This window comes from Cyprinodon tularosa, unplaced genomic scaffold (assembly GCF_016077235.1).
Source record: "Cyprinodon tularosa strain WSP-4 unplaced genomic scaffold, ASM1607723v1 ctg406, whole genome shotgun sequence".
NCBI classification, from domain to species: Eukaryota; Metazoa; Chordata; class Actinopteri; order Cyprinodontiformes; family Cyprinodontidae; genus Cyprinodon; species Cyprinodon tularosa.
In genome coordinates this window covers 159,423-186,123 of record NW_024039126.1, presented here as the reverse complement: position 1 = coordinate 186,123, position 26,701 = coordinate 159,423, and the positions used below count along the sequence as shown (strand labels likewise).

General features: G+C 49.5%; 2 protein-coding genes across 8 annotated transcripts; both read left to right on the top strand.

Annotated features, from left to right (window-relative positions):
• The first annotated feature begins 1,733 nt into the window (after positions 1-1,733).
• On the top strand, positions 1,734-17,640 carry LOC119791943. 7 transcript variants are annotated; one of them, XM_038298344.1, is made up of 20 exons: positions 1,734-2,601; positions 2,673-2,723; positions 2,803-2,990; positions 3,069-3,111; positions 3,183-3,308; positions 3,381-3,485; positions 5,511-5,729; positions 5,802-5,948; positions 6,023-6,250; positions 8,038-8,256; positions 8,336-8,482; positions 8,549-8,764; positions 14,319-14,474; positions 14,557-14,616; positions 14,734-14,964; positions 15,067-15,171; positions 15,298-15,435; positions 15,542-15,640; positions 15,744-15,781; positions 15,874-17,640. In XM_038298344.1, exons 1-20 carry the CDS (start codon positions 1,987-1,989, stop codon positions 17,606-17,608), a joined length of 4,866 nt encoding a protein of 1,621 aa, XP_038154272.1. In that variant the 5' UTR covers positions 1,734-1,986; the 3' UTR covers positions 17,609-17,640. The 7 variants fall into 7 exon arrangements, with proteins under 7 accessions (XP_038154272.1, XP_038154270.1, XP_038154268.1 ...); XM_038298342.1 differs by having other exon boundaries at positions 14,695-14,964; XM_038298340.1 differs by having other exon boundaries at positions 14,656-14,964.
• Positions 17,604-26,366, top strand: LOC119791955. The gene is made up of 3 exons (XM_038298360.1): positions 17,604-18,087; positions 18,261-18,369; positions 25,522-26,366. Exons 1-3 carry the CDS (start codon positions 17,932-17,934, stop codon positions 26,130-26,132), a joined length of 876 nt encoding a protein of 291 aa, XP_038154288.1. The 5' UTR covers positions 17,604-17,931; the 3' UTR covers positions 26,133-26,366.
• Positions 26,367-26,701: the final 335 nt, after the last annotated feature.

The window sequence follows — 26,701 nt, the reverse complement described above, 5'->3', positions numbered from 1 at the left end:
TCCAGAACCTCTCAGGAGGTCCACATGTTCAGAGATGGTTCACCGTGTTCCAGAACCAGCACTTTGACTTAGAATAGAACTTTATTCTCATTCCACTGTCACCAGTAGAGAATCGACTCTACATTTAACCTTCGGCGGCGCCCAGGGAGCGGCGGGCTGCCAGAATCAAAGTTTTACAAACACTGTAGGAAGGGTGGTCCAGAGGAACCAGGCTCAGCACCTCCACCCTGGACCGGGTCAGGACTCGACGCCTCCACCCTGGACCGGGTCTGAGCAGTGTTATCTCCCCTATAGGACAGAGGTCCGGTTTGACGAGCAATGTCAGAACCAGGTCCCTCAGAGGTCCAGGTCCCTGGGTTCTCTTGTGTTCTGCTCTGTAGGTGAACAGTGCCCCCTGGTGGAAAGAAGCTGGACATTCCTCACAGCAACATGTCCTGGTTCTTCCTGTAGAACTGCAGCAGCTCCTGAGATGAGGACCTGGTTCTGGTTACTGGGGCACAGGTTCTGGTTCTGAGCAGCTGATCCACTCAGTCCTGGTTCTGTTTGTTCTGCTGAAGCAGCTCATTAACCTCTTGGTTTGATAAATAAATAAAACTGGTTTAAATTCCTCCTGGTTCCTACAGACTGACGGACCCAGTAGCAGAACTGCGGTTCTGGTTCGGTCCGTTTTATACCAAAGGCAGCTAACATTGATCTTTATTCCAGCAGCTATGATCTTAATCTACTTTAATAAACCAGCATGACCAGAGAAGCCCGTTCTGCTGGATTAAACTGGTTTAGATCTGGGATTCTTCTGGATTATTTCCACAGCTGCAAACATCTCAGTGTAACTTTTTCCATATCATCTGGACAGGAGCAGTTAAAACCGGATGGATGCAGTTAAAACTGGCTTCAAACCAGTTAAACCAAAATAAATGATAAAAGCCTCTGAATTAGAAGATCAGGAGCGGGTTGGTTCTGAATCCACACATTATAAAAGCTTTTATTAATTGTAACATTCAGATTTATAGAGATGCTGCAAATAAGAAGACTTTCTTGACTTTTAACAACACTTTATTTACACAATTCAAATATATAAATGTAAAACAAGTATCAGTTAAAAAGAGGAGGAGGAGTTAGGATTTTCTTCTAATAAAGTAAAGGATGATTTACCAGAATGAGAGCAGCTCAGTGGCGCAAGGATATAAGACTACTGAGGCCTGTTTCAGTCCTCCTCCTGTAGGGGGCAGTGTCTTTCCCGATCCCCACCATCAGCTCATTTGCGCATGCGCAACCAAATGTACATCCGGGCTTCCATAAATAATGTAATTATGGTTCTAAAATAACTTATTTCTATCCTTAGCTCACCAAAGGAATGCTAATATACACCTTTAAAAATGTTTATGATTTTTTTCTGAGACATATTGATGCTTTTTTTTCTCCATTTTCTCCATTAAACTGCTTCTTTGACGTCATTATGGGACACGCTCATACCAGTCCGGCAAAATCTGATTAAACCATTTTAGTTTTTTCTTTCTTTAGATTACGAACTATATAACATAATGTTAACAGGAAATGAAAACATAAAACTCAAAAAGACGAGATTTATGTTTAAATCCAAGGTGAAAAAGTTTGCCACCGGAAGTACCGTATGATCCATTTCCGGTGCAGATCGGTAACGGATAAAGCAGAAAGGATTTTAATGCGATTTAATTTTTCAGGAAATACATTATGAACCTTTAAAACATTAGTTCGCTTCCTGTTTTAAAGGGAGGGAAAATGTAATTTATGTTGCGCTTGCGCAGTGAGCAGCTAGTATATCTGCGTGTTTTGGTCCGTAGAAGAAGAACCGCGCGGGCATCAGTGGACTGCTAACAGGCTGTGGAACCAGACTGGCGGTTCTGACGGGGATCGGTTCGGTTCGGATGGTTCTCTGCTCACCAGTCTCTCCGTGTTTGATAGCCTGAAGCTAACGGCGCTGCTAACCTCGGTGTTTCCTGCTCCCTGATGGGCCGAGGACAAGGACCCATGAAGGGGAGGCCCCATGTTGGCCCCCCCGGAGAGGATAGGCCACCATTCAACATGGGCCCGCCAGAATGGGGCCCTCCTCCCCCAAGAGGCTGGGGTCCTCCACCCCCGGGAGGCTGGGGCCCCCCACCCCCGGGAGGCTGGGGCCCCGCACCTCCGGAAGAGTGGGGCCCTCCACATACCGCTGGTTGGGGACCACCACCCCCTGGGGGATGGGGTCTTAGAGGCCCCCCACCTCCAGGCTGGGATCCACAAGCCCCCCCTTATCCAGATTGGGGTCCAAGGGGCCACTTACCTCCTGATTGGGACCCCAGAGGGCCTCCCCCACCAGGTTGGGGGCGCTACCCTGATGACTGGGTCCCTCCTCCAGACTGGGAGCGTCCCCCAAACTGGAGAGGGTGGGGTCCAGAGGGTCCTCTTGAGCCGTGGGCCCCCCCTGGACCTCTCCCCCCTGTCCCTCCACCAGGTCTCCCTCCACCCGGTACTGTTGGGATGCCTCCTCCGGACCCCGCAGCCGTCCCTCCTGTGCCGCCGCCGGGCTGTGTGCCTCCCTTTGCGTTCCCTCCCTTCCCCGCCCCCGTCTGGACCTCAGAGGTAAGGCGGTTCTGACCCGGTGATGCTGCAGGTCTTGTGTTGTTAAACTGATCCAGTTTGTGTGTGTTCAGCCCGTAGCGGAGGAGCCGATGCCTAACCCGCCTCCTGACCAGCCTGAGTGGGTGAGTCTGGTTCTGATGCGCCGCGCTGCTCACTGATTGGTGGATGGGTCTCTGAGCGCTGGCTGTGATTGGTCCTCAGATCAAAGCACTCATCTCTGCTCCGCCCGACGACCCGACTTCCGCCGAGATCAAGAAGGACCCGGAGCCGCCGGCCCTCACCGCTGCTCCGGACCCCGCCCCCGCTGCCCCCCCCACTCCTGCTGACAGCCCTGCGTCCAGGAAGACGGCCAGAGCCATGGGGCTGCTGGGAAAGCGTAGATTTTCCAAGTGAGTGTGGCGAGGCGGCGATGCGCTGCGGCTCCAGCTGTGAGCAGCTGGTTAATCTGAGCGTCTCTGTGTCCTCAGGCCTCCACCAGGCAGATCCACGGGGATCATCTCTTTCGTCGGGGTGAGGACGCCGCTAGCTCTGCTTGGTTCTCTGATGGGGCCGCATCGGGTAACCGTCTCTCTGCTCTACAGCCGACGTTCGGCTACATCGAGAGGGAAGACCTGGAGAAGTTCCAGTTCAACTTCAACGTCTTCTTTGGGAATCCTAAAGCCCTGACGCCCGGCGTCCGCGTCCACTTCACGGCCTGCCAGGAGAAGGTGGGTCTGCTCCACTTTTCCCCGCCATCCTGTCAGAATGGTTCAATGAGACGCCCTGTGGTTCCTGAACAGGGCCACGCCGTAGCCACCGATGTGAAAGTCGCTCCAGGTGGAACCGAAGACGTGGACCCGGAGATCTACGAGGCCGTGGTCAGCCAGGCCATCGAGGAGCCTGAGGTCAGTGCGCTGCTCTTTGCTTCTTTAGCTTTAACGTCTAAAGATGGAACCAGAGGAGCCCTGGGCCCTCCCTGCTGGGGCCCCTTCAGCCAGTGATTATTGATCTTTATTGATCGACAGGGTGCATTTAACCCCTCCCCCCAGGGAGCAGTGGGGGGTTAAGGGTCTTGCTCAGGGGCCCACAGTGGAGGCTGTGGGAGTGGGGCTGGAACTCAGAACCTCGGGATTCTAACCACTAGGCCGCCCCTCCCTCCCATTAATTACTTAAACACAATTTAACAAGCTGAGGAAACGATCGAGGACGGATGGAGAGCAAGATTTAAACTTTTTAATTTAACAGGAAGACAATGAAGAGAAGCCAGAATAGGAGAGATATGATCTCTGTTCGAAAACCTGGACTGGATCCTTCAAAGTCCTTGAAAATAAGGAGACCGGAAGAGTTTTGGCTGTGAATCCGAACAGGTCTACCCTTCAGCGGGTTTTACCGCCGTATGCTCTGTTGCTTAGCAACCGTGAAAGTTGACACACAAAGCAGGAAAAGAATGAAAACTGAAGTTGCTAAAACTGTTTATTTATTTCTTTTTTATTATGAAGTGAACAAAGACTACATTAATGAGAATCCAGAGTGGAATAAAGGTTCCAACCAGCGGGAGCAGGAACTAATCAAATCAAATGTAATGATAGAAACCTTAGTCAGTTAAATAACCTGCTGCTGTCATTCTGCACATCTCTGATGTTGCTGCTATTTTCAAATATCCATTACTGTAAAAATGTCCATAGCTGCATATTGGTTATTTATTCCCCAGTTTTATATTTCTAAAACACTTTACAGTATTTTATTGTTTATATTTTAACTCTTCCCTATTATGTTATTCTTATACATTTTTCTAAGGTCCTCATTTGTGTGACCATTTTCAATAATCTTTCTGCTGCTGTAAATTTGCCCATTGTGGGACAATAAAGGGATTTTCTATTCTATAAAAGGGGTAGAAAGATATAAGTAAATCTAAACAATGTATGAATAAAAAATATATCTGCAAAATCTCTAATATTCAACAACAAAAAATACTTAGTTTAGCATATTGTGCAAAACGGCAATAAAAAGATAAAAATCCTATCAGATTTATAGTCCCCACTCTGCAGATTTCTTAGAATCTGTCCTTAAATTACAGCCAAACCCATTTACACAGTAACAGATAAAAACCTTTAGATAAATCAAACATTACTGCCACATATCTGACTCAATAACCACTAAAACAACTATTTTCATTAATCTCAGGCGGAACTATTCAATGACTGGATTATATTAAACTGAACTTCCAATTTTCACCACTGTTCGGTGCCAAGTAACCTTTCCTTTGATCACGGCTTGCTTGGTCTCGCAATGAATCCTGGGTAAACCAAGGATAGCGAGGATACATCAGACCCGTCCTTCAAATCGGGCAAAAAGAAGGACGCATTTTAAGGTCGCATAAATGGGGTATTAGACAAAGACAATAGTTTTGCTAACTCTGAAAGTTCAACTGGATCAAAGCAGTCTAAACCCAGTTCAGATTCCATGACTACCTCAGATGCTGCCCCCCCCCCCCTTCCAGAGACAAACCAATCGCGGATAGAGGAGCGCTAATGATCTTATTTAATAGAATCAATCATTCCTGCTAAGAGCAGCTGGAATGGACGGTTCAACAGAGCTATGGCTCTGGGTGAGTTTGGCAACTGGATTAAAAAGAAATCTAGGATTATCATGGGGGAGTAGAACTCTGTTAAAGTAATCCTGAAGGTCCTGCTCCTCTGGGTGCATTAAGTCCAGGGATCTTAGAAGATATTTTAACTCCTCTTCATCAGCAGGCTGAGCTTCTTCCAGGGATGTTCTCAGCTTTAGCCTGGTTTAAGGTTCTGCAGGTTTATCCCAGCAGCAGCTCAGAGGTCGGTTCAAAGACCTCCATCCTGGTTTAGCTTCAGCCGTCTGCCTGACGGAACGTCAGCAGAGATCATGGCTGAGTGTAGATGGGTGTCTCCCTGCAGCCCGGCCAGCGCCAGTACCCCGGCCAGGTGTACGTGACCCTGGGCATGGTGCAGACCAACCTGTCCTTCGAAAGGAAGGACAGCACAGTGACGCTGCTGAAGGGAGACCAGGTGCTCATCAACGTGCTGAATGACATCATCACAGAGAGGCGGCGAGCCACCAACATCAAACCCAAGATCCCCACCACCTTCAGCTCCACCAGAGAGATCAGGGAGAAGGTGAGGCCGTCTGCTAGCTTACAGCCATTTGACTTGTTCCTGGGCTTTAGCCGGGTGTGGTGTCTTCTGCAGGGCGTCATCATGAGTCTAAAAGAAAACGAAGGCGTCATCAAGTCAGAGGAACACGGCGAGCTTCTGTTTGAGCTCAGAGAGAACCTGAGTGACATCGACTTTACGGAGGAGGACGTTAACGAGGAGGTGGAGTTCACTGTCATCATGGTGAGGATGAAAAGAAAAGTGTTTGATGTGCAGACTGAAGCTCAAAGTGGTGATTGAACCTTTTGCTCTCTCAGCTGAGGGCGGGGAAACGCGCCATCAGGATCAAACGGGCCAAGGAGCCCCTCCTCCTCACACTCTGTGGCGCCTCGGAGGAAACGGAGAGCGCGGCCACCGCTCAGGATCAGGCCTCCGTTTGCCTTGATCGACCCAGGCCCGGCGCCAAGATACAGCTGGAGCCGCACATGGTGCTGGACTCGGAGCTGTACGAGGGCATCGTCAGCCAGACCATCATCGAGCCAAAGGTAGGAGGCCAGAGGGTCCACTGGCTGGAGGCAGATCGGCTCCCTAGGAGACGGTCTGTCCTTCAGGTCCATCAGGACTGGTGTCACAGCGCCACCCGCTGGTGCGGCATTAGAACTACCTCTGGTTACACCTGAAATACAGAGGTAGACTTTAGCTCCTGTAAAGTCAGTGACTGGATGATCTGGATCTATAGAGAGACCTGGGCTGACGGGTCTTTAACTCGTGCCGCAGAAATAAACGGAAGTGAATCGTATCTCACCTTTAGAGTCGTAGGGAAGCTGCTGTTCCAATCGTTGCATTACCGAATTCTCCCGAGTGGTGCCCGACTTTACACGAGTGAATAAAGTGAACGTGATTGGTCGATTATCAAGGGGGCGGGATTCTTGTGGCAGAAGGTTTGCGAGCAAGTTTGGTTGTAGCCGGCTTGTTGGAAGCATCTTGCTAACCAGTTAGCATCTTAGTGCTAGCAGGTTCCCAATGGGAAATTCCATTGGGACCAAGTAGCACTAAATTGGTGCCTTAGAAACGACGCTGTCAAGGAACGCTATGGACAGAGGAAACATGCAAGAGGAGGAGAGTTTAGTGTCGGAGGTCGTGGATGAGTCTCCTCCGTCATCCATTTTTTATTTAGAGGAGGAAAGCGGGGACGAAGATGTTGTGGAAGAGGACGCCAGGGCGGCAGAAGCTTGGTTTGGTGTAGAAGGCTTCCAGCCGTACATGTTTGAGCCCTTGCCTCGCAACGCTGCCAGTTCTGTTAGCTCTACGCCTGCTGAAGACACAGACGTCCATCCCCGTGAACACTGGGACGCAACTCAATGGGAAAGGAAAGGATTCTGATTTCAACCGTTGCGTATATTAGCTGCGACATATGAATCAAGATGCTATGACCGAAAACATTTGATTGACAGATGACCGTTGATAAATGATTGGCCGAATTTAGGTGTTCAGGCTGACGTAGAACTAACTGGCCTGCAGAAGATAACGGAAAAAAACACAGATTTTAAGACAGGATTTTTATAAAAATAGAAATTTTCTAACTTTTGGGACAATATGGTCTGATAAAGAGAACATTTAGTGAATGTTTAAGCCAGAATGATTTGACATTTAAATATGATTTCCCTACAACTTTAAAAACAATAGAGCAGAGAATTCCACTGATTTACTCGAACGTTGGGTTTCAAATTTAAACGGTTTTATTTTAACCAGATTAAAGCTTTTCTGCTTCATGATGTCTTTATGTGTCAGAATTAGACCTTTAATAAGATCCCAGCAACCAAACAGGAAACAAAGGGGAAAAAAATAATTAATTGATCTCAGATTACAAAAACAATTATCAGAGAATCTGTCAGCATTGATCTTTACCTGCTGGAAATTATAAAGGTGGAATAAATTTATACTGCTAACTTTTTGCAGTTTTCTGGCATGTCTTACAAATAAGCGCCTTTAGTTCGCCGTCCTCGGCGTGAAATCCAAAATGCTGCCATATATGGCTAATCCTGTCAGGAGGAGGGGTTTATGATGCATTCAAAGGGTGTGGGAAAAATAAACCTCTATGGATGCAGACGGCTTAATGTCGTGGTGGATATTCTAACTCTATGTTTGCGATAGAGTATTTTTAGCTATTGATCGTGGGGAACTGTAGATACATGGAGGTTATTTGATGTTTCGCCCTGGTCTAAGGCTCTGATTGGAAGGAAGAAGAGGAGCAGCGGAGTTTAAGGTTTTTAGAGCTGCACTGATGACCTGAAGGGAGGAGGTTACCAGCTTTGCTAACGGCTGTCTGCAGGGCAATGTTCCAGGGTATCCGGGTCAGATCCACGCCAACATCGGCCCTCTGAAGACCAACGTTTCCTTCAACCACAAGGCCTGCAGCGTGACTCTGCTGAAGAACGACCACGTGCTCATGAACCTGCTCATCAACAGCAAGAATAACAAGAGGCGAGCCGCCAACATCCGACCCAAGATCCCCTTCACCTTCGCCTACACCAAGGAGATCAGAGAGCTGGTAAACTCCGCCCCCTTTTCTAGAAGACCTGAAGGCTCCAGAGGGTCAGAGCTCCTGATCCGCCATGTTCTGTCTGCAGGGCACCATCACCTCGCTGGGAGACGAGGAGGGAGTCATCAGCTCAGCCGACCATGGAGACATTCCCTTTGACACCTGTGAGAACTTCAGCGACACAGAGTTCAACCCTGATGATGTGGGGAAAGAGGTGGAGTTCACAGTGATGGCGGTGAGTGTCGGAACCGGACCCAACCGCTCCCATGATGCACCAGCACTGACCGTTTGCTTCCTGCAGGGGGAACCCGACAAGAGAGCCATCAGGCTGAGGAGGGTGAAGAGGAATAAGGTGGCCGAAGACAAAATCCTGCAGGAGCAGAAAAAACGGGAGGAGGAGGAAAAGAGGAATAAGGAGGAGGAGGAGAGGAGGAGGAAGGAGCAGGAAAAGGAGGAGAGGGAGGCAGAGAGGAAGAAGGTGGACGTGGCCGCAGCTCTGGCAGCCGCCAAAGAAAAGGTGAGGATGGGATGGTTTTCTACCAGCAGGTGGAGCTATACTCTCCTGCTCTGTAAAGCGTCTCCCTGCTCTGTAAAGCGTCTCCCTGCTCTGTAAAGCGTCTCCCTGCTCTGTAAAGCGTCTCCCGCTCTGTAAAGCGTCTCCCTGCTCTGTAAAGCGTCTCCCGCTCTGTAAAGCGTCTCCCGCTCTGTAAAGCGTCTCCCGCTCTGTAAAGCGTCTCCCGCTCTGTAAAGCGTCTCCCTGCTCTGTAAAGCGTCTCCCCGCTCTGTAAAGCGTCTCCCTGCTCTGTAAAGCGTCTCCCGCTCTGTAAAGCGTCTCCCGCTCTGTAAAGCGTCTCCCGCTCTGTAAAGCGTCTCCCGCTCTGTAAAGCGTCTCCCTGCTCTGTAAAGCGTCTCCCTGCTCTGTAAAGCGTCTCCCTGCTCTGTAAAGCGTCTCCCTGCTCTGTAAAGCGTCTCCCTGCTCTGTAAAGCGTCTCCCGCTCTGTAAAGCGTCTCCCTGCTCTGTAAAGCGTCTCCCGCTCTGTAAAGCGTCTCCCGCTCTGTAAAGCGTCTCCCGCTCTGTAAAGCGTCTCCCGCTCTGTAAAGCGTCTCCCGCTCTGTAAAGCGTCTCCCGCTCTGTAAAGCGTCTCCCTGCTCTGTAAAGCGTCTCCCGCTCTGTAAAGCGTCTCCCTGCTCTGTAAAGCGTCTCCCGCTCTGTAAAGCGTCTCCCGCTCTGTAAAGCGTCTCCCTGCTCTGTAAAGCGTCTCCCGCTCTGTAAAGCGTCTCCCTGCTCTGTAAAGCGTCTCCTGCTCTGTAAAGCGTCTCCCGCTCTGTAAAGCGTCTCCCTGCTCTGTAAAGCGTCTCCCGCTCTGTAAAGCGTCTCCCTGCTCTGTAAAGCGTCTCCCGCTCTGTAAAGCGTCTCCCTGCTCTGTAAAGCGTCTCCCGCTCTGTAAAGCGTCTCTCTGCTCTGTAAAGCGTCTCCCTCTCTGTAAAGCGTCTCCCGCTCTGTAAAGCGTCTCCCTGCTCTGTAAAGCGTCTCCCGCTCTGTAAAGCCGTCTCCCGCTCTGTAAAGCGTCTCCCTGCTCTGTAAAGCGTCTCCCTGCTCTGTAAAGCGTCTCCCTCTCTGTAAAGCGTCTCCCGCTCTGTAAAGCGTCTCCCGCTCTGTAAAGCGTCTCCCGCTCTGTAAAGCGTCTCCCGCTCTGTAAAGCCGTCTCCCGCTCTGTAAAGCGTCTCCCGCTCTGTAAAGCGTCTCCCGCTCTGTAAAGCGTCTCCCGCTCTGTAAAGCGTCTCCCGCTCTGTAAAGCGTCTCCCGCTCTGTAAAGCGTCTCCCGCTCTGTAAAGCGTCTCCCTGCTCTGTAAAGCGTCTCCCTGCTCTGTAAAGCGTCTCCCGCTCTGTAAAGCGTCTCCCGCTCTGTAAAGCCGTCTCCCGCTCTGTAAAGCGTCTCCCGCTCTGTAAAGCGTCTCCCGCTCTGTAAAGCGTCTCCCGCTCTGTAAAGCGTCTCCCGCTCTGTAAAGCGTCTCCCGCTCTGTAAAGCGTCTCCCGCTCTGTAAAGCGTCTCCCTGCTCTGTAAAGCGTCTCCCGCTCTGTAAAGCGTCTCCCGCTCTGTAAAGCGTCTCCCGCTCTGTAAAGCGTCTCCCGCTCTGTAAAGCGTCTCCCGCTCTGTAAAGCGTCTCCCGCTCTGTAAAGCGTCTCCCTGCTCTGTAAAGCGTCTCCCTGCTCTGTAAAGCGTCTCCCGCTCTGTAAAGCGTCTCCGCTCTGTAAAGCGTCTCCCGCTCTGTAAAGCGTCTCCCGCTCTGTAAAGCGTCTCCCTGCTCTGTAAAGCGTCTCCCTGCTCTGTAAAGCGTCTCCCGCTCTGTAAAGCCGTCTCCCTGCTCTGTAAAGCGTCTCCCTGCTCTGTAAAGCGTCTCCCTGCTCTGTAAAGCGTCTCCCGCTCTGTAAAGCGTCTCCCTGCTCTGTAAAGCCGTCTCCCTGCTCTGTAAAGCGTCTCCCGCTCTGTAAAGCGTCTCCCGCTCTGTAAAGCGTCTCCCGCTCTGTAAAGCGTCTCCCTGCTCTGTAAAGCGTCTCCCTGCTCTGTAAAGCGTCTCCCGCTCTGTAAAGCGTCTCCCTCTCTGTAAAGCGTCTCCCGCTCTGTAAAGCCGTCTCCCTCTCTGTAAAGCGTCTCCTGCTCTGTAAAGCGTCTCCTGCTCTGTAAAGCGTCTCCCGCTCTGTAAAGCGTCTCCCGCTCTGTAAAGCGTCTCCCGCTCTGTAAAGCGTCTCCCGCTCTGTAAAGCGTCTCCCGCTCTGTAAAGCGTCTCCCGCTCTGTAAAGCGTCTCCCGCTCTGTAAAGCGTCTCCCTGCTCTGTAAAGCGTCTCCCTGCTCTGTAAAGCGTCTCCCTGCTCTGTAAAGCGTCTCCCGCTCTGTAAAGCGTCTCCCGCTCTGTAAAGCGTCTCCCGCTCTGTAAAGCGTCTCCCTGCTCTGTAAAGCGTCTCCCTGCTCTGTAAAGCGTCTCCCTGCTCTGTAAAGCGTCTCCCTGCTCTGTAAAGCGTCTCCCTGCTCTGTAAAGCGTCTCCCTGCTCTGTAAAGCGTCTCCCTCTCTGTAAAGCGTCTCCCTGCTCTGTAAAGCGTCTCCCTGCTCTGTAAAGCGTCTCCCTGCTCTGTAAAGCGTCTCTCCTGCTCTGTAAAGCGTCTCCCTGCTCTGTAAAGCGTCTCCCGCTCTGTAAAGCGTCTCCCTCTCTGTAAAGCGTCTCTCCTGCTCTGTAAAGCGTCTCCCTGCTCTGTAAAGCGTCTCCCGCTCTGTAAAGCGTCTCCCGCTCTGTAAAGCGTCTCCCGCTCTGTAAAGCGTCTCCCGCTCTGTAAAGCGTCTCCCGCTCTGTAAAGCGTCTCCCGCTCTGTAAAGCGTCTCCCGCTCTGTAAAGCGTCTCCCGCTCTGTAAAGCGTCTCCCGCTCTGTAAAGCGTCTCCCTGCTCTGTAAAGCGTCTCCCGCTCTGTAAAGCGTCTCCCGCTCTGTAAAGCGTCTCCCTGCTTTGTAAAGCCGTCTCCCTGCTCTGTAAAGCGTGCTCCCGCTCTGTAAAGCGTCTCCCGCTCTGTAAAGCGTCTCCCGCTCTGTAAAGCGTCTCCCGCTCTGTAAAGCGTCTCCCTGCTCTGTAAAGCGTCTCCCTGCTCTGTAAAGCGTCTCCCTGCTCTGTAAAGCGTCTCCCTGCTCTGTAAAGCGTCTCCCGCTCTGTAAAGCGTCTCCCTGCTCTGTAAAGCGTCTCCCTGCTCTGTAAAGCGTCTCCCTGCTCTGTAAAGCGTCTCCCGCTCTGTAAAGCGTCTCCCTGCTCTGTAAAGCGTCTCCCGCTCTGTAAAGCGTCTCCCGCTCTGTAAAGCGTCTCCCGCTCTGTAAAGCGTCTCCCGCTCTGTAAAGCGTCTCCCTGCTCTGTAAAGCGTCTCCCGCTCTGTAAAGCGTCTCCCGCTCTGTAAAGCGTCTCCCTGCTCTGTAAAGCGTCTCCCGCTCTGTAAAGCGTCTCCCGCTCTGTAAAGCGTCTCCCTGCTCTGTAAAGCGTCTCCCGCTCTGTAAAGCGTCTCCCGCTCTGTAAAGCGTCTCCCTGCTCTGTAAAGCGTCTCCCTGCTCTGTAAAGCGTCTCCCTGCTCTGTAAAGCGTCTCCCTGCTCTGTAAAGCGTCTCCCTGCTCTGTAAAGCGTCTCCCTGCTCTGTAAAGCGTCTCCCTGCTCTGTAAAGCGTCTCCCTGCTCTGTAAAGCGTCTCCCTGCTCTGTAAAGCGTCTCCCTGCTCTGTAAAGCGTCTCCCTGCTCTGTAAAGCGTCTCCCTGCTCTGTAAAGCGTCTCCCTGCTCTGTAAAGCGTCTCCCTGCTCTGTAAAGCGTCTCCCGCTCTGTAAAGCGTCTCCCTGCTCTGTAAAGCGTCTCCCGCTCTGTAAAGCGTCTCCCTGCTCTGTAAAGCGTCTCCCGCTCTGTAAAGCGTCTCCCGCTCTGTAAAGCGTCTCCCGCTCTGTAAAGCGTCTCCCTGCTCTGTAAAGCGTCTCCCGCTCTGTAAAGCGTCTCCCGCTCTGTAAAGCGTCTCCCGCTCTGTAAAGCGTCTCCCTGCTCTGTAAAGCGTCTCCCTGCTCTGTAAAGCGTCTCCCTGCTCTGTAAAGCGTCTCCCTGCTCTGTAAAGCGTCTCCCTGCTCTGTAAAGCGTCTCCCTGCTCTGTAAAGCGTCTCCCTGCTCTGTAAAGCGTCTCCCTGCTCTGTAAAGCGTCTCCCGCTCTGTAAAGCGTCTCCCGCTCTGTAAAGCGTCTCCCGCTCTGTAAAGCGTCTCCCTGCTCTGTAAAGCGTCTCCCTGCTCTGTAAAGCGTCTCCCTGCTCTGTAAAGCGTCTCCCTGCTCTGTAAAGCGTCTCCCTGCTCTGTAAAGCGTCTCCCTGCTCTGTAAAGCGTCTCCCTCTCTGTAAAGCGTCTCCCTCTCTGTAAAGCGTCTCTCTGCTCTGTAAAGCGTCTCTCTGCTCTGTAAAGCGTCTCTCTGCTCTGTAAAGCGTCTCTCTGCTCTGTAAAGCGTCTCCCTGCTCTGTAAAGCGTCTCCCGCTCTGTAAAGCGTCTCCCTCTCTGTAAAGCGTCTCTCTGCTCTGTAAAGCGTCTCCCTGCTCTGTAAAGCGTCTCCCGCTCTGTAAAGCGTCTCCCGCTCTGTAAAGCGTCTCCCGCTCTGTAAAGCGTCTCCCGCTCTGTAAAGCGTCTCCCGCTCTGTAAAGCGTCTCCCGCTCTGTAAAGCGTCTCCCGCTCTGTAAAGCGTCTCCCGCTCTGTAAAGCGTCTCCCTGCTTTGTAAAGCGTCTCCCGCTCTGTAAAGCGTCTCCCGCTCTGTAAAGCGTCTCCCTGCTTTGTAAAGCCGTCTCCCTGCTCTGTAAAGCGTGTCCCGCTCTGTAAAGCGTCTCCCGCTCTGTAAAGCGTCTCCCGCTCTGTAAAGCGTCTCCCGCTCTGTAAAGCGTCTCCCTGCTCTGTAAAGCCGTCTCCCTGCTCTGTAAAGCGTCTCCCTGCTCTGTAAAGCGTCTCCCGCTCTGTAAAGCGTCTCCCTGCTCTGTAAAGCGTCTCCCTGCTCTGTAAAGCGTCTCCCTGCTCTGTAAAGCGTCTCCCGCTCTGTAAAGCGTCTCCCGCTCTGTAAAGCGTCTCCCGCTCTGTAAAGCGTCTCCCTGCTCTGTAAAGCGTCTCCCGCTCTGTAAAGCGTCTCCCTGCTCTGTAAAGCGTCTCCCGCTCTGTAAAGCGTCTCCCGCTCTGTAAAGCGTCTCCCGCTCTGTAAAGCGTCTCCCTGCTCTGTAAAGCGTCTCCCGCTCTGTAAAGCGTCTCCCGCTCTGTAAAGCGTCTCCCTGCTCTGTAAAGCGTCTCCCGCTCTGTAAAGCGTCTCCCGCTCTGTAAAGCGTCTCCCTGCTCTGTAAAGCGTCTCCCGCTCTGTAAAGCGTCTCCCGCTCTGTAAAGCGTCTCCCTGCTCTGTAAAGCGTCTCCCTGCTCTGTAAAGCGTCTCCCTGCTCTGTAAAGCGTCTCCCTGCTCTGTAAAGCGTCTCCCTGCTCTGTAAAGCGTCTCCCTGCTCTGTAAAGCGTCTCCCGCTCTGTAAAGCCGTCTCCTGCTCTTTGCAGTGGACACCATTTGGCTTCAGGTACACCCCCCCCGACTCCAAGTACGACATCAGCAAAGAGCGGTTCGAAGGCACCGTCCTCAAAGCCGTTTCCAGGGTTCCTCCAGGTGCGCTGAGGCAGGAAGTGGAGAAGAAAGGAAGCGCCATGGATTTAAAGGTGGAGCAATACCCGGGGTTATTTGTTTTTTTATGGGGGGGGTCTTTGGGAACAGAAAAATGTCACATCATCTGTTTGGCAGGTAAAAATTAAGCAGGAGAAAATAGATGAAGATGAGCAGGTGGAGGAGCAGCAGGCCGAGGTGCTTAAAGCGGAGCAGGTGGAGGTGAAGAAGGAGGAGGTGCTTAAAGCGGAGCAGGTGGAGGTGAAGAAGGAGGAGGTGCTTAAAGCGGAGCAGGTGGAGGAGCTGCAGGCCGAGGTGCTTAAAGCGGAGCAGGTGGAGGTGAAGAAGGAGGAGGTGCTTAAAGCGGAGCAGGTGGAGGTGAAGAAGGAGGAGGTGCTTAAAGCGGAGCGGGTGGAGGTGAAGAAGGAGGAGGATTCAGGCCGTGAGACGGGCCGACTGGTGATGACCATCAACGGCCAACAGAAGCAGCTCCCGTTTGGCCCAAATGACTTGCTGACGATGGCCACCATGCTGGTTGGAGACAAGGTGAGGACAAACGGGTCCTCCTGAGGGGACACCATGCTGCTGTCCTTCTGTCCAGTGACAGAAACTGACTGTGATTGTTTTCCATCCAATGTCCCTCTGAAGGTGCGCTTCAGCCTGGCGACTCACCGGGAGACGAAAGAGGAGCACGCAACCTTTGTAGAAATTCTTCCCGACTCCTTTGAAGAGTCCATCGAACAACGGCACCATGTAAGATCTCTGGGTTTAGTTTCAACTTTATTAATAATCTCAGTTTTAGCCTCTTCAGGAGACTGTTCCTGCTGACTGAGTGGCGTTACGCTTTGATCCGTTTCATCTGGTGTTCCATCAAACCAGGGCATCGTCATCGAGTTCTCGGAGGAGTCTGGCCTCATCAAGTGTTCGGAGAACCCTCAGCTCTTCTTCCGGATGTCAGAGGTCATAGAGCGGAAGAAGCTGGAGCTGAACGAGAAGGTCGAATTCAGCATCGTCCCGGTTTGTTCCACCAGTTTCTCTAATTCAAACATTTTGACCGTTTTCTGTGCTGGAACCACATCTCCATATATCTATGGCTGAAAATGTGTCTCTTATGTTTTTAAAGCATGAAGGAGGGAGGCAGGCTATCAGGATCAAACGTTTCACTGAGAAGGTTTTCCTCCCAGTTCGGAAAATTGGCGGCATCGGTGCTAGCAAAGCAAAGGTTAGCAGTTCCTGGTTGTTCTCATTTGTTGGGCGTCATGGTGAGCAGAGATCTACAGACACCAATACTCTCCTGATCTGATGTTTGTCCTCTGATTTGACAGATGACCATCAAGTTGTCCAAACCACCTGAAGCAACTGAGTAAATGTTCTTTTTTTGGAGACATGTAAGATATTTAAAACGATCTGAGTGGAAAACTCTCCCTCTGACTTCTGATTTCTTTTGCATTTCAGAACTCAGAAACCAGAGGCAGAGAAAATGAAGGCAGTAGTTAAAAGTCTTCGGAATGATCACAGCGCCACTCGAACCCGGTACCGCCGAAGTAGGAGTCGAAGTCGGAGCAGAAGTCCCAGCAGGACCAAGGATCGCAGTAAGAGCAGGAGTCCATCAAGAGATCAGTTTGGCCGCGTGGTGAAAAAGAGATCTAGCTCAAGCAGGGAGCGCGATCGCAGTAGCAGCCGGCACAGACGGAGCAGAGACAGGTCCTACAGGTCCACCCGGAGCCGCTCCAGGAGTCACAGCAGAAGCCCGAGAAGGGACAGAGCAAAAAGCAAAGACGGCGCCTCCAAGAAGAGAAGTAGATCCAGCAGGGAGCGGGACGAAGGTCACCGGAAGAGGCGGGAGCTGAGCCCTTCGCCGCGACGAGGTGGAGTTGTAGATAGTGAGTTGGCGAGGAAAAAAAGGGAACTGGAGGAACTGAACGAGATGATCGCCTATAAAAAGTCACTGGTTGAATTTGATCCAAGAACCCAAGAGCCTGGAGGACGGACCTGCATCGACTACGACCACGGCAGGATAACTTTACCACGGCCGATTCTAAAGAAGCGACCAGAAGAGTCGGAATACCACCGCCCCCCCTTCAGCGACCCTTACTACGATCGACCGTACGGTCCGTACCCTGGCCGTCACTATGGGGGGCCCTACAGCGGCCCGTACGCTCATCCCTACTCAGACGGCGCTTACGGCGACCGGCCTTATGACGGTCGTCTCTATGGGGAGCCTCCCTACGGCGGGGCGCCCTCCGTGAGCCATCGCTACACCGATCGATACGACGTTTACAACGAGCATTACGATGAACATTTCTACGACCCAGCATACAGGGAACGACCACCAGACAAACCAAGTCGGTCTGCAGATTCTCGTGACCCTTCGCCATTTTCTGCGACCAGCCAGAATCCTAATCGTTCTGCCAGCCCGGCGACCCAGACGGCTCCCACTCCCTCCACGTTCAGGCCTCCTTCTCCCATCGATTCTCCTCCAAGATCTCCTTCTCCTAAACAAAGACTGGGTTCACCACAGCAGCCTCCACCCGCTGAGAAACCCCCTCTGGACCGCTTCCTTGCCATGCTTAGCAAGAAGGTCGTCGCCGAGAAGAGGTCAGAACCAGCAGACGACCTTCTGCCTCATGAGCGTGCTCTTCAGGATGGCGAGGGCTTCTCCAGGATCTTAGGTCTGCCGCGGGAGCCGCCCAGCACCGCTCTGCTGCATGAGGTAGAAGATAAGCAGCCGAGCCCCAAACCGCCGTCAGCTGAGCGAGCAGACGAAGGGGCGGAGCCTTACGATAAGATACAGAGTCTGCTGCGTTCCATCGGCCTCAAGCTGACTTCTGGAGAGGTTTCTAAACTGGCCAGTCAGGCCAAGGAAAACAGGTCCAAGTCTTCATCGGCTGAAAGAGAATCCAGACCTGGTTCTGTGGAGACGGCTCCTCCCCCCCCACCTATGAGATCCTCCAGCCTAGAACCGTCCAGCCTAGAACCGTCCAGCCTAGAGCCGTCCATCAGACCGAAGCCGGCCGGGTCGCCGTTTGAAGGATTCCTGGACCAGCAGGAGCTGAAAACCCTGAAGAAGCTGCAAAAGCTGCAGAGTCGCAGCAAAGCACCAGAGAGCACGCCGCTCGCCCCCTCCTCCCCCAAACCCCCCCCCTGGGCCTCCCCCTGCCCACTACAAGCATCCAACCCCCCCCCCTAAACTGGCCTCTCGGTGTCTTCTCCCAGATTCAACCCCCTGCATCCATCAGCCCGCCCGCTGCTCCTGGCCCACAGCCACAGAGGCTGGGGCGTCCCCCAGGACCCCCCCCCGGACCTCCCCCCCGACGCGTGGGGCAGAGTCCTCCTGGGCCTCCGCCGGGTCCTCCCCCCCAGCGCTCCGTAGCGCCCCCGTTCACGGCGACCTCCGCTCCCACGCTGCTCCCTTTTATCGGCCAGGCCTCCGCCTCCAGCTCCCTGCAGCCCCCGCCCACCCCCACGGGAGCACCGGCGACCACGAGCGCGTCCGGCTCCGGCCAGGCGGCCATGTCTGTGACGGTGGCTCGGTGCCTGAATCTGATCGAGACGGTGAAGTCTCTGAGCGCCCAGCCGCCCGCTAAAGCCGCTAAATCGGTTCAGTTCAGTTTACCCTCCGTAACCTTGGAGACGGACGATGACATAAAGACCAAGCAGAGAGAGAAGGTGAGATCAGCAGAGATGATGCCGCTAACGACCAGCGACATGAATAAACATTCAGTAGATTAATAAGATTATCATGAAACAAACGTTCTGAAATGTAATATTTAGATGTTAGTAAATCTATAAACAGGATAATCTGCCTCCTGTGTGGTTAAAATGTTCCACTGATGTTCCAGCTGGATTTATATAATCAGAGGCTTCTGGAAAAGCGAGACCAGCAGTTCCAGGAGAGGCTCCTGCTGAAGAGACAAGAGAAGAACAGAGACGCTCCTCCGGCCTCCGCAGGTAGATCCTCCTTTCCTCTACTCTAATGCTGCATTAGCAAGGCCTGTTATTATTATTATTTATAATGATTATTCATTATTTCTATCTTCTGCTACTTTTATACAAAGAGGAATTTTGCGTCTTTTGAAACTAAAGCGGCGCTTAAAGCAGTTTTCCTGCTGGTAGTCGGCGTGTTTTTCCATCAGCTCCGTCCTGCTGAGGTTTTTCACCGTATAAACGGTTTAATCCTTCTAGGTAAAGTTTATCTTAACGTGACTCTAGCGAGGTCCTAGTGAATAGACCAGGCTGCTACAGCGCTACATGTCCCGCCCACCTGGAACGCCATCAAAGCGTCGATTTAAAGCTGCGTCCGCTGGATCGAGGAAAGGAGCCTCTGCAAAGTGTTTTACTCTACATGTGAGGACCCTTAGTTCCTAGTTTATAGGAAGGAATCAGACTTTAGTTCCAGTTAATCCAGCTACCAAACCGACAATCTGAGACTAAGAACCGGATTCATTTGAGTGGATTTTAATGACGTCTCTGAGGTCCGCCTCCATGCTGTCAGCCAGAGTTCACTCTGTGGTCACTGCAGGAGCTCCGCCATCTTTAGACAAACGCTTTAAATGTTCTAACTTTAACAGTCTGAGATATGAAGCAGACAGACAGAAGAATAGAAACAATAAACACATGGCTGTTAGCATGATGCTACTGCTAACCCAGCGGTGGGTGACTGTAGGAAAGCTGATCCACTGGAAGCTGAGTGTTGGTCTATAGACCACAGTCTGTGTAACCATGGTAATCCTTCAGACTAACGGCGCCGTCACACCAAACACAGGCGTGCTGATTGGTTGAACCATTTCCATGTTATTCCTCTCTGACGGTCAGGAGGATTATGGGTCAGCAAAGCAAAACTACCAGAGTTTGATCAACCGTCTGGATCCTGGAGACACAAAGATGCCAAAAACCTGAGCATCTAACCCCTCCCCTCAGGGAGCAGTGGGCTGCCATGGTGCGGCGCCCGGGGAGCAGTGGAAGGTTAAGGGTCTTGCTCAGGGACCCTGAGTGGGGAACGAAGTGGGTATTAGCAACCTTCTGGGCTTACTGCTCTAACCACTAGTCCATCACTCCCCCAATGTGGTCAGGCTCCAGCAGCAGCTGGTGGTACTGGGTGAACTGGGTGATGATCTGGGCTCGTTTCACAAAGCAGGTTTACTGAAAACTCTTTAGTTTTCTAAAACTGAAATCAGGGAAACTCTGACTTTTCTGTTTCACATAAAGAGTTTCCTGTTTCTGTTGCCATAGTAACATCCTCCCAGAGCTAACCTGGTCAGCAGCAGGTTTCCTTCAGTAAACTCAGTCTCCTTCCAGCCAATCACACCGTTTTATTTCCTCATTTAATCAGATTTATGTCGTAGTTTTGTGCATAAATATAAATCTATCATTAACTAGGTCCTTTAGACTCAAGTTTTAAAAACAAACATTTAATGTCAGTTTGACAAGGATCTTATTAAAGAATAATCGGCATTAATTCACAGAGAATTCAATATTTATAGGGAGAGGATTCTACAACTCAGAGACAGGAGAGGAGATTACTGGATTTTGGTTTGTTTAATATGAGCGAGATGCAGATTATTTCATTTTTATTTAGTTATATTTACAGAACATGAAGAACTACTGAGATTATTTTCAGATTACACATAAATAGATTCTTTAATTCCACATGGGGGGGATTTACTGGATGATACCAACCTATTGAACCTACTGGCCCAATCTGAAGCCGTTCTATGGGACTGATAGCTGCTAATAACGACCATTTATTGGGACGATAACATCGGAAACGCTGCAGCAAACAGCCACTGATTTACTGAGTAAAAGAGACTGAATCAACATGAGGAGGAACCCATGAGATGATGAACAGGTTCTATTTATTAGAATAACGTCTTTATTCTTCATCTTCACCTGCTGACAGATGATTTCACCTAAATAGATCCACTGATCTACGACCATTCAAGAAATAAACCTGCAATGTTTTCACCATAACAACGCTATGGCAAGCGGTTTTGATACGTACTAGTTTTACTAAATATGTATTCCTGATATCTGAAAAAACTGTTTTTCTTTGTCAAACAAAATAACATTCTCCACATCTAGAATAAACTTTCTGGATGTCTAGAAAATAGTTTCAGATCTCCATATTCCTAATATTACTGGTCACCATTTTTATTTTAATGACAAAATGTTTTCCAGATGTCATAAAGACGTTTTCAGTCCAGCTGATAAATGTAGAGCACGCTACAACTCTTAGTAGACCTACTTAAAATAGATTGAACTAACTGAAAGCAGCTGTTGTGAAACTCTTGAGTTCCCGGCTTTAGGCCGGATCAGTTTGTTAAACCTGCTTTGTGAAATGGACCAATGGGGACGAAGGGAAGCCAGCATCATGTTTTCCTTATTTGATGGGTAGAATAACGGAGGCAAGTAGATAGAAGATCGTTCTGTTTGATGATGCTGAGCATCCAGCGACCAAAGGGGGTGGAACCAAAGGATTGCTGCGTTTGGTGTGATGGCGTCATAAGACCGACCGGTGGAGGACGCATCATGCAGTGACCTCTGAGTGTTAACGCCGTTCAGCTCTGCACGAATATAAACTCTGGTTATGATCGAAAAGGACTCGTCTTCTTTAAGCGACCTTTCTCCTAAACATGGAGTTAAAATGTTTCCGGTAGCTGATCTGAGGATGAAGATCTGCTCTGTAAGTTGGATGCTTTTTAAAGACGAGGCTTTATTAGTGCAGCTTCAGGATCGTTAGTGATGCAAACATTTAGGTAACTAGGGCTAGTTAGTTAGGGTAAGTTTGTGGTTTTCAAACCTGCTGCTATTCTGACAGCGAGGACTAAAGCTAAAGACACCAGTATGACCAGTTTAAGTCGAGCCCAGCATCAGGCAGAACTCCACCTTCATCAGGTTTAGACTTAAATCTGTAGGTAAATTCCTGCATGTTTTTCCTGTTTAGATCTGTTTGTATTTTATGTTGATGAAAGCCTGAAGCGTCCGATTGCCAGAGAAGTCGGAAGAACTTCTTGTTTTTTACGTTTTTCCTTTTCGTGCTGTTTTTCCGAGTCGTGTTCCGGGTAAGTCGCATCTGCTCCGTTTTCATCAGCTGAAAGAAGCCGAGTCGACCATCATCAGGGTTTCCATCACATCTTTAGACCTTATAGTGATGATTTAAAAGTAAGTAAAGAAATGAATGAAATTTATTGTGCTAGCATCGCTAGCTTTAGTCAGCCAGGTTTATTATAGCGGGAAAACACGTAGCAGCTAAGTTTAAAGTGACTCCTCTTTTCTCTGCCGCCATTTTCTTCTTTATCACCTTGAATTGAATATTTAGAAGTTTAGTCCGTTTGGTTCTGTGGATTTATAACTAATCTTTGAGTCCAAGTGGACAAAATAAAAACCTAAAATGATCTTTATGCTAAAGTCGGTTAGCTGCAGTTTTTTTCTGGTGAGTTTTAGCGTTAACTTCTTTGCTGAATGTGATAAATTCTGCTAATAGACCTTCATCAGGATGCTGCTCTCTAGCTGTAATAGTTTATTTATAAATGACCACAAAGTTTTGCCTTAAATCTTGATTTTAAATCAGAGTTAACGTAGCTAAAGATTTCAGCATGTGTGTTTATCTCCGTCCTTTATTGGAGTCGCTGCGTCACTAACTGCAGCATCTATGGTCTGATGTTTATGCTTTACCTCCATCTGTAAATGTCTGCAGTAATGAACTTTATAAAAAGTCCTGTTTTTCTGAACCATGTGACTCCATCTCATAACTCTGTGCAGAGAATCAACAGGTTCAGCAGTAAAAAGTTAATTCATCTAAAATAAAATCAGTAGATGAAGCGAAATGTTTCAGAAACTCAACAGATTCACAGATTATATATTCAGTCTGACTGGGGGGGGGGGCAGGATACCCTGCTGCTGATTTAAAGGTTCAGAGGATGGATGGATGGATGAACGGTTGGATGATGGATGGATGGATGGATGATGGATGGATGGATGGAAGATTGTTGGATGAACGCTTGGATGATGGATGGATGAATGGAAGATGGATGAACAGATGGATGGATGGATGGATGAACAGATGGATGGGTGGATGGATGGATGGATGGATGAACAGATGGATGGGTGGATGGATGGATGAACAGATGGATGGATGGATGGATGGATGAACGCTTGGATGATGGATGGATGGATGAACGGATGATGGATGGATGGATGGATGGATGATGGATGAACAGATGGATGAACGGATGAAGCCACCCAAGCTGAGGATGATGAATCATTAACAGGAAAAGTTTTCACTCTGAAGAAGATCTTTGGTTGTTAATCAGGTGGACTCAGTCGGCCCGTCTCACTCGAAGCTTCCTTCTCTTTTGGTTCCTGGTTCTGATCATCTGACCCAAACGGACCCATCAAAGCTGCTCCATGGTGGTTTAAGCCTCTTCATGCTGCCTGAGAATGACGGTTGTTTCCATCCTGGAGTTTTTCCTCAGTCTGTTGATGTTTAGGAGCTAAATCACCAGATTTCTCTACATGTTTACTTCTGCAAGCAGGAGCTGCTGCTCAGACGCCATGTTTTCAGTCCTGATCCGTCCGCCTGGTTACAGACTTTCCTAAGTGCTCGCTGCAAACCTTCTGTCGGCAGCGAGAGGCCTGGATGCGCATTAACTAAGCTTTAGCTGCAGGTTGAACCAACGGGGGCCATGGGGTCGTCATGTTTCTCACTTATTGATCAGCATCAAAGCTGGATATACCCCAGGTGGTCGATGACATCACAGCAGATAAGACTAAGGAATTTCAAAAAAAACGGAACATTATACAGATTTAACTTTTATGCAACATCTTGATTGCCATTAAGGCCTTTAAAGTCGTAGGGAAATCATATTTAAATGTCAAATTATAAATTTTCTCTTTATCAGACCATATTGTTCCAAAATTCTATTTAAAATATTTCTATATAAAAAAAAATACTGTGTTTTTTTTCCGTTACCTTATTCAGGCCAGTTAGTTCTACGTCAGCCTGAACACCTAAATTCGTCCAATCATATATCAACGCTCATCTGTCAATCAAATGTTTTCAGTCATAGCATATTGATTCATGTGTCGCAGCTAATATACGCAACGGTTGAAATCAGAATTATTTCCTTTCCCATTGAGTTGCGTCCCAGTGTTCACGGGGATGGACGTCTGTGTCTTCAGCAGGCGTAGAGCTAACAGAACTGGCAGCGTTGCGAGGCAAGGGCTCAAACATGTACGGCTGGAAGCCTTCTACACCAAACCAAGCTTATGCCGCCCTGGCGTCCTCTTCCACAACATCTTCGTCCCCGCTTTCCTCCTCTAAATAAAAAATGGATGACGGAGGAGACTCATCCACGACCTCCGACACTAAACTCTCCTCCTCTTGCATGTTTCCTCTGTCCATAGCGTTCCTTGACAGCGTCGTTTCTAAGTCACCAATTTAGTGCTACTTGGTCCCAATGGAATTTCCCATCGGGAACCTGCTAGCACTAAGATGCTAACTGGTTAGCAACTTAGTGCTACTTGGTCCAAATGGAATTTCCCATTGGGAACCTGCTAGCACTAAGATGCTAACTGGTTAGCAACTTAGTGCTACTTGGTCCAAATGCGATAATCGACCAATCACGTTCACTTTATTCACTCGTGTAAAGTCGGAAATGCAACGATTGGAACGGCTGCTTCCCTACGACTTTAAGCTGCTCCAACAGGAACTCCAAAAAGATGAATTTCTTGAATCTGATGATCTGCAGAGCGACTAGGAAAACTGACTAGTAGAGCGAGTAGATGTTGACGTGTCCTCAGGTTTAATGTTTTAGTTTGCACGCTGGATCGCATGGATCGTCCTGTTAACACCGAGGTTAGACTAGCTCTAACTACAAAATACTCATTTTGCTCAAGTCGTGTTTCCAGACGCGGCCTCTGGGTTTATGGAGCATAAAGAGGATTTTATTATTTTTTTTTAACGCCTCACGGATGGAAAATCGGTTTCATGTTTACCTTTTTTTTTTACGATCTCACTGAATCTCAACCTGAGTCTGGACCCTGGGGGCCATCTCCGCCATATTGCTTTTTTACCTGGTATGAGCCGTCTGCACCTGCTGAGTTTATTTTGTGGTTTGGGTGTGACTATTAGTGTCACAGCGCCCTCCACAGGCCGGTTATGAAAATACACGGTGTTCATCTGGACTAGGCCTTAATATAGACCATGCAGGTAAAAAAATCTCTCAATTCTTTTGTTTTCGGATTCGAATTTGAAAAATGAGGAAATTGTTTTAACAGTGAAGGTAGGTGAACGTTTTCATCTCATGGAGCTTTTGCTGTGAAATATTAAAACCTTTTTACTCGAACATTCAGTGATATTTAGGATTTATTTAGTAAAATTTTCTATGCTGTAGTAATTATTTCTTAGAGCTGCTACGCTTCAGCTATAGAAATCGGGCAGATCAGGAGTAGAAAGACTAGTAAACTGTTTATAGAAGATATTTAACTTAGTTAATTGATAGAGATTAACCCTGAAGAGCTCAGATCCTGCATGTTGGAGCCGCTTCATCTCCTCCTCTCTGTAGGATCGATCAGATCAGGCTGCAGCTGATTGTTCGTATAAACGGTTTAATATCTGCTACGACTATTAAATATATAAACACCCATATTTTTACTCAGCTTTACTCCCAAATCGACTGCAGTGGAATTTTCAGAGTTTCATGATAAATATGAAACCAAACTTTTAGCCCCGCCTCTCCATCCCACCACCTGTGGGGGGCGCTCACGGCTACAGGTGAGACCTGCAGGACTCTGGCTCTTCAGGGTTGGATCTTATTCTTATATCATTCATTGTTTGCTTCTTTAAGCTTCTAGATAACAAAGATCTATTCATTTAAAGCCAGATCTAGAACATCATGATCTATCATCTTCCTGAATCATAAACATGGTGAGCGATTTCCCCTCCGGCGGAACTATTCTGAGCTTCCTGGACTGTAAGCGAGCTGAGAGCTCCGCTCTCTGCAGGACGCTCAGGATGAGGAAAAGATCGAACCGACCGTTTTACAAACTGCTGCATCAGTGAGACTGAAAGACTCTGATTTGCTGAAATGTTTTTATTTTTAGGTAAACCAATCAGCAGTGAGCCCAAGAACGTCTGGATCTGTGGTCACTCTCTGGTGTACTGGGCCGAGTCACGGGCCAAATCCCCGGAGGTAGGTATGCAGCTGGGCATGGACCCCAGCAAGGTCACCATCTGGTGGAAGGGGGTCCAAGGCATGACCTGGTCCCAGCTGCTACCTCAGCTCCACCAGCTGAAGATAACCTGGCCCAACCCGGACCTGCTCGTCGTTCACCTGGGTGGAAACGACCTGAGCACCGAGAGTCCCACGGACCTGCTGGCCTCCGTGAAGAAGGACATGACCTCCATCAGGAGCGTATTCCCACACTGCCTCCTGGTGTGGTCCTACATCCTGCCTCGGAGGGTGTGGCGCCATTCGCCAGACAGCCATGAGGTGGATCTGGTTCGCACCACGGTGAACCGTAGGATCCATAACATGGTGTCTGAGCTGGGCGGGAACTCTGTGACCCATGAAAACATTCGCTGTGGAGCGAACACGGGTCTGTACCGAGCCGACGGCATCCACCTGTCGCCCAAAGGCATCGACGTCTTCAACCTCAACCTGCAAGACTTCTTGGAGAAGTGGGAGCAGGAGACAAACTCCCAGCGGAGCTAAGATGTTTAGATTCTGCTCCTCTGTGAGGTTTGAGCTGCAGATGGATCCTGATCTTCAGAAACAGTTAAAATATTCCAATCTCATTAAACCTCATTTTCATTATAAATTCTTTGAATATCTGATTCTCTGCAGATTTTAATGTTTCAACTGAAGAACGTTGATTGACGGTTTCTTGATTGAATGTTGAATGATTTTGTTTCGGTAAAACAAAATAAAAACATTAAATTCAGTGAATTTCGTTTTTACTTAATGAAAACGCCTTAAAGAAAAAGTGACCATAGTTTGAACCATCGAGGCGTCATCAGCATCACAATCACAGCAGGCTTTGATTTTACTTGGAGCAGTGGAGCGTCGGCCAGGAGGCGTCGGCCAGGAGGCGTCGGCCAGGAGGCGTCTGTAAGGAGGCGCCGGTGAGGAGGCGTCCAGCAGCAGTGATCATCCTTCATGATGGATCCTGGAGCGACTGACGGATCAAATCGCCTAAAAACATTAATTTATCATCTTCAAGTAAAATAATTGTGTGAATAAAGTACTGATTATAAGAGACCTTAATATTAAACAATTAGCAA

What these genes read in the sequence shown, in the direction of transcription:
- LOC119791943 (XM_038298338.1), top strand. Translation starts at nt 1,987, where the DNA reads ATGGGCCGAGGACAAGGACCCATGAAGGGGAGGCCCCATGTTGGCCCC. An exon ending in CCCCCGTCTGGACCTCAGAG is followed by an intron (nt 2,602 to 2,672) that starts GTAAGGCGGTTC and finishes GTGTGTGTTCAG; the next exon opens with CCCGTAGCGGAGGAGCCGAT. An exon ending in AGGCCATCGAGGAGCCTGAG is followed by an intron (nt 3,486 to 5,510) that starts GTCAGTGCGCTG and finishes GTCTCCCTGCAG; the next exon opens with CCCGGCCAGCGCCAGTACCC.
- LOC119791955 (XM_038298360.1), top strand. Translation starts at nt 17,932, where the DNA reads ATGTCTGTGACGGTGGCTCGGTGCCTGAATCTGATCGAGACGGTGAAG. An exon ending in AGACCAAGCAGAGAGAGAAG is followed by an intron (nt 18,088 to 18,260) that starts GTGAGATCAGCA and finishes CTGATGTTCCAG; the next exon opens with CTGGATTTATATAATCAGAG. An exon ending in CGCTCCTCCGGCCTCCGCAG is followed by an intron (nt 18,370 to 25,521) that starts GTAGATCCTCCT and finishes TTTTATTTTTAG; the next exon opens with GTAAACCAATCAGCAGTGAG.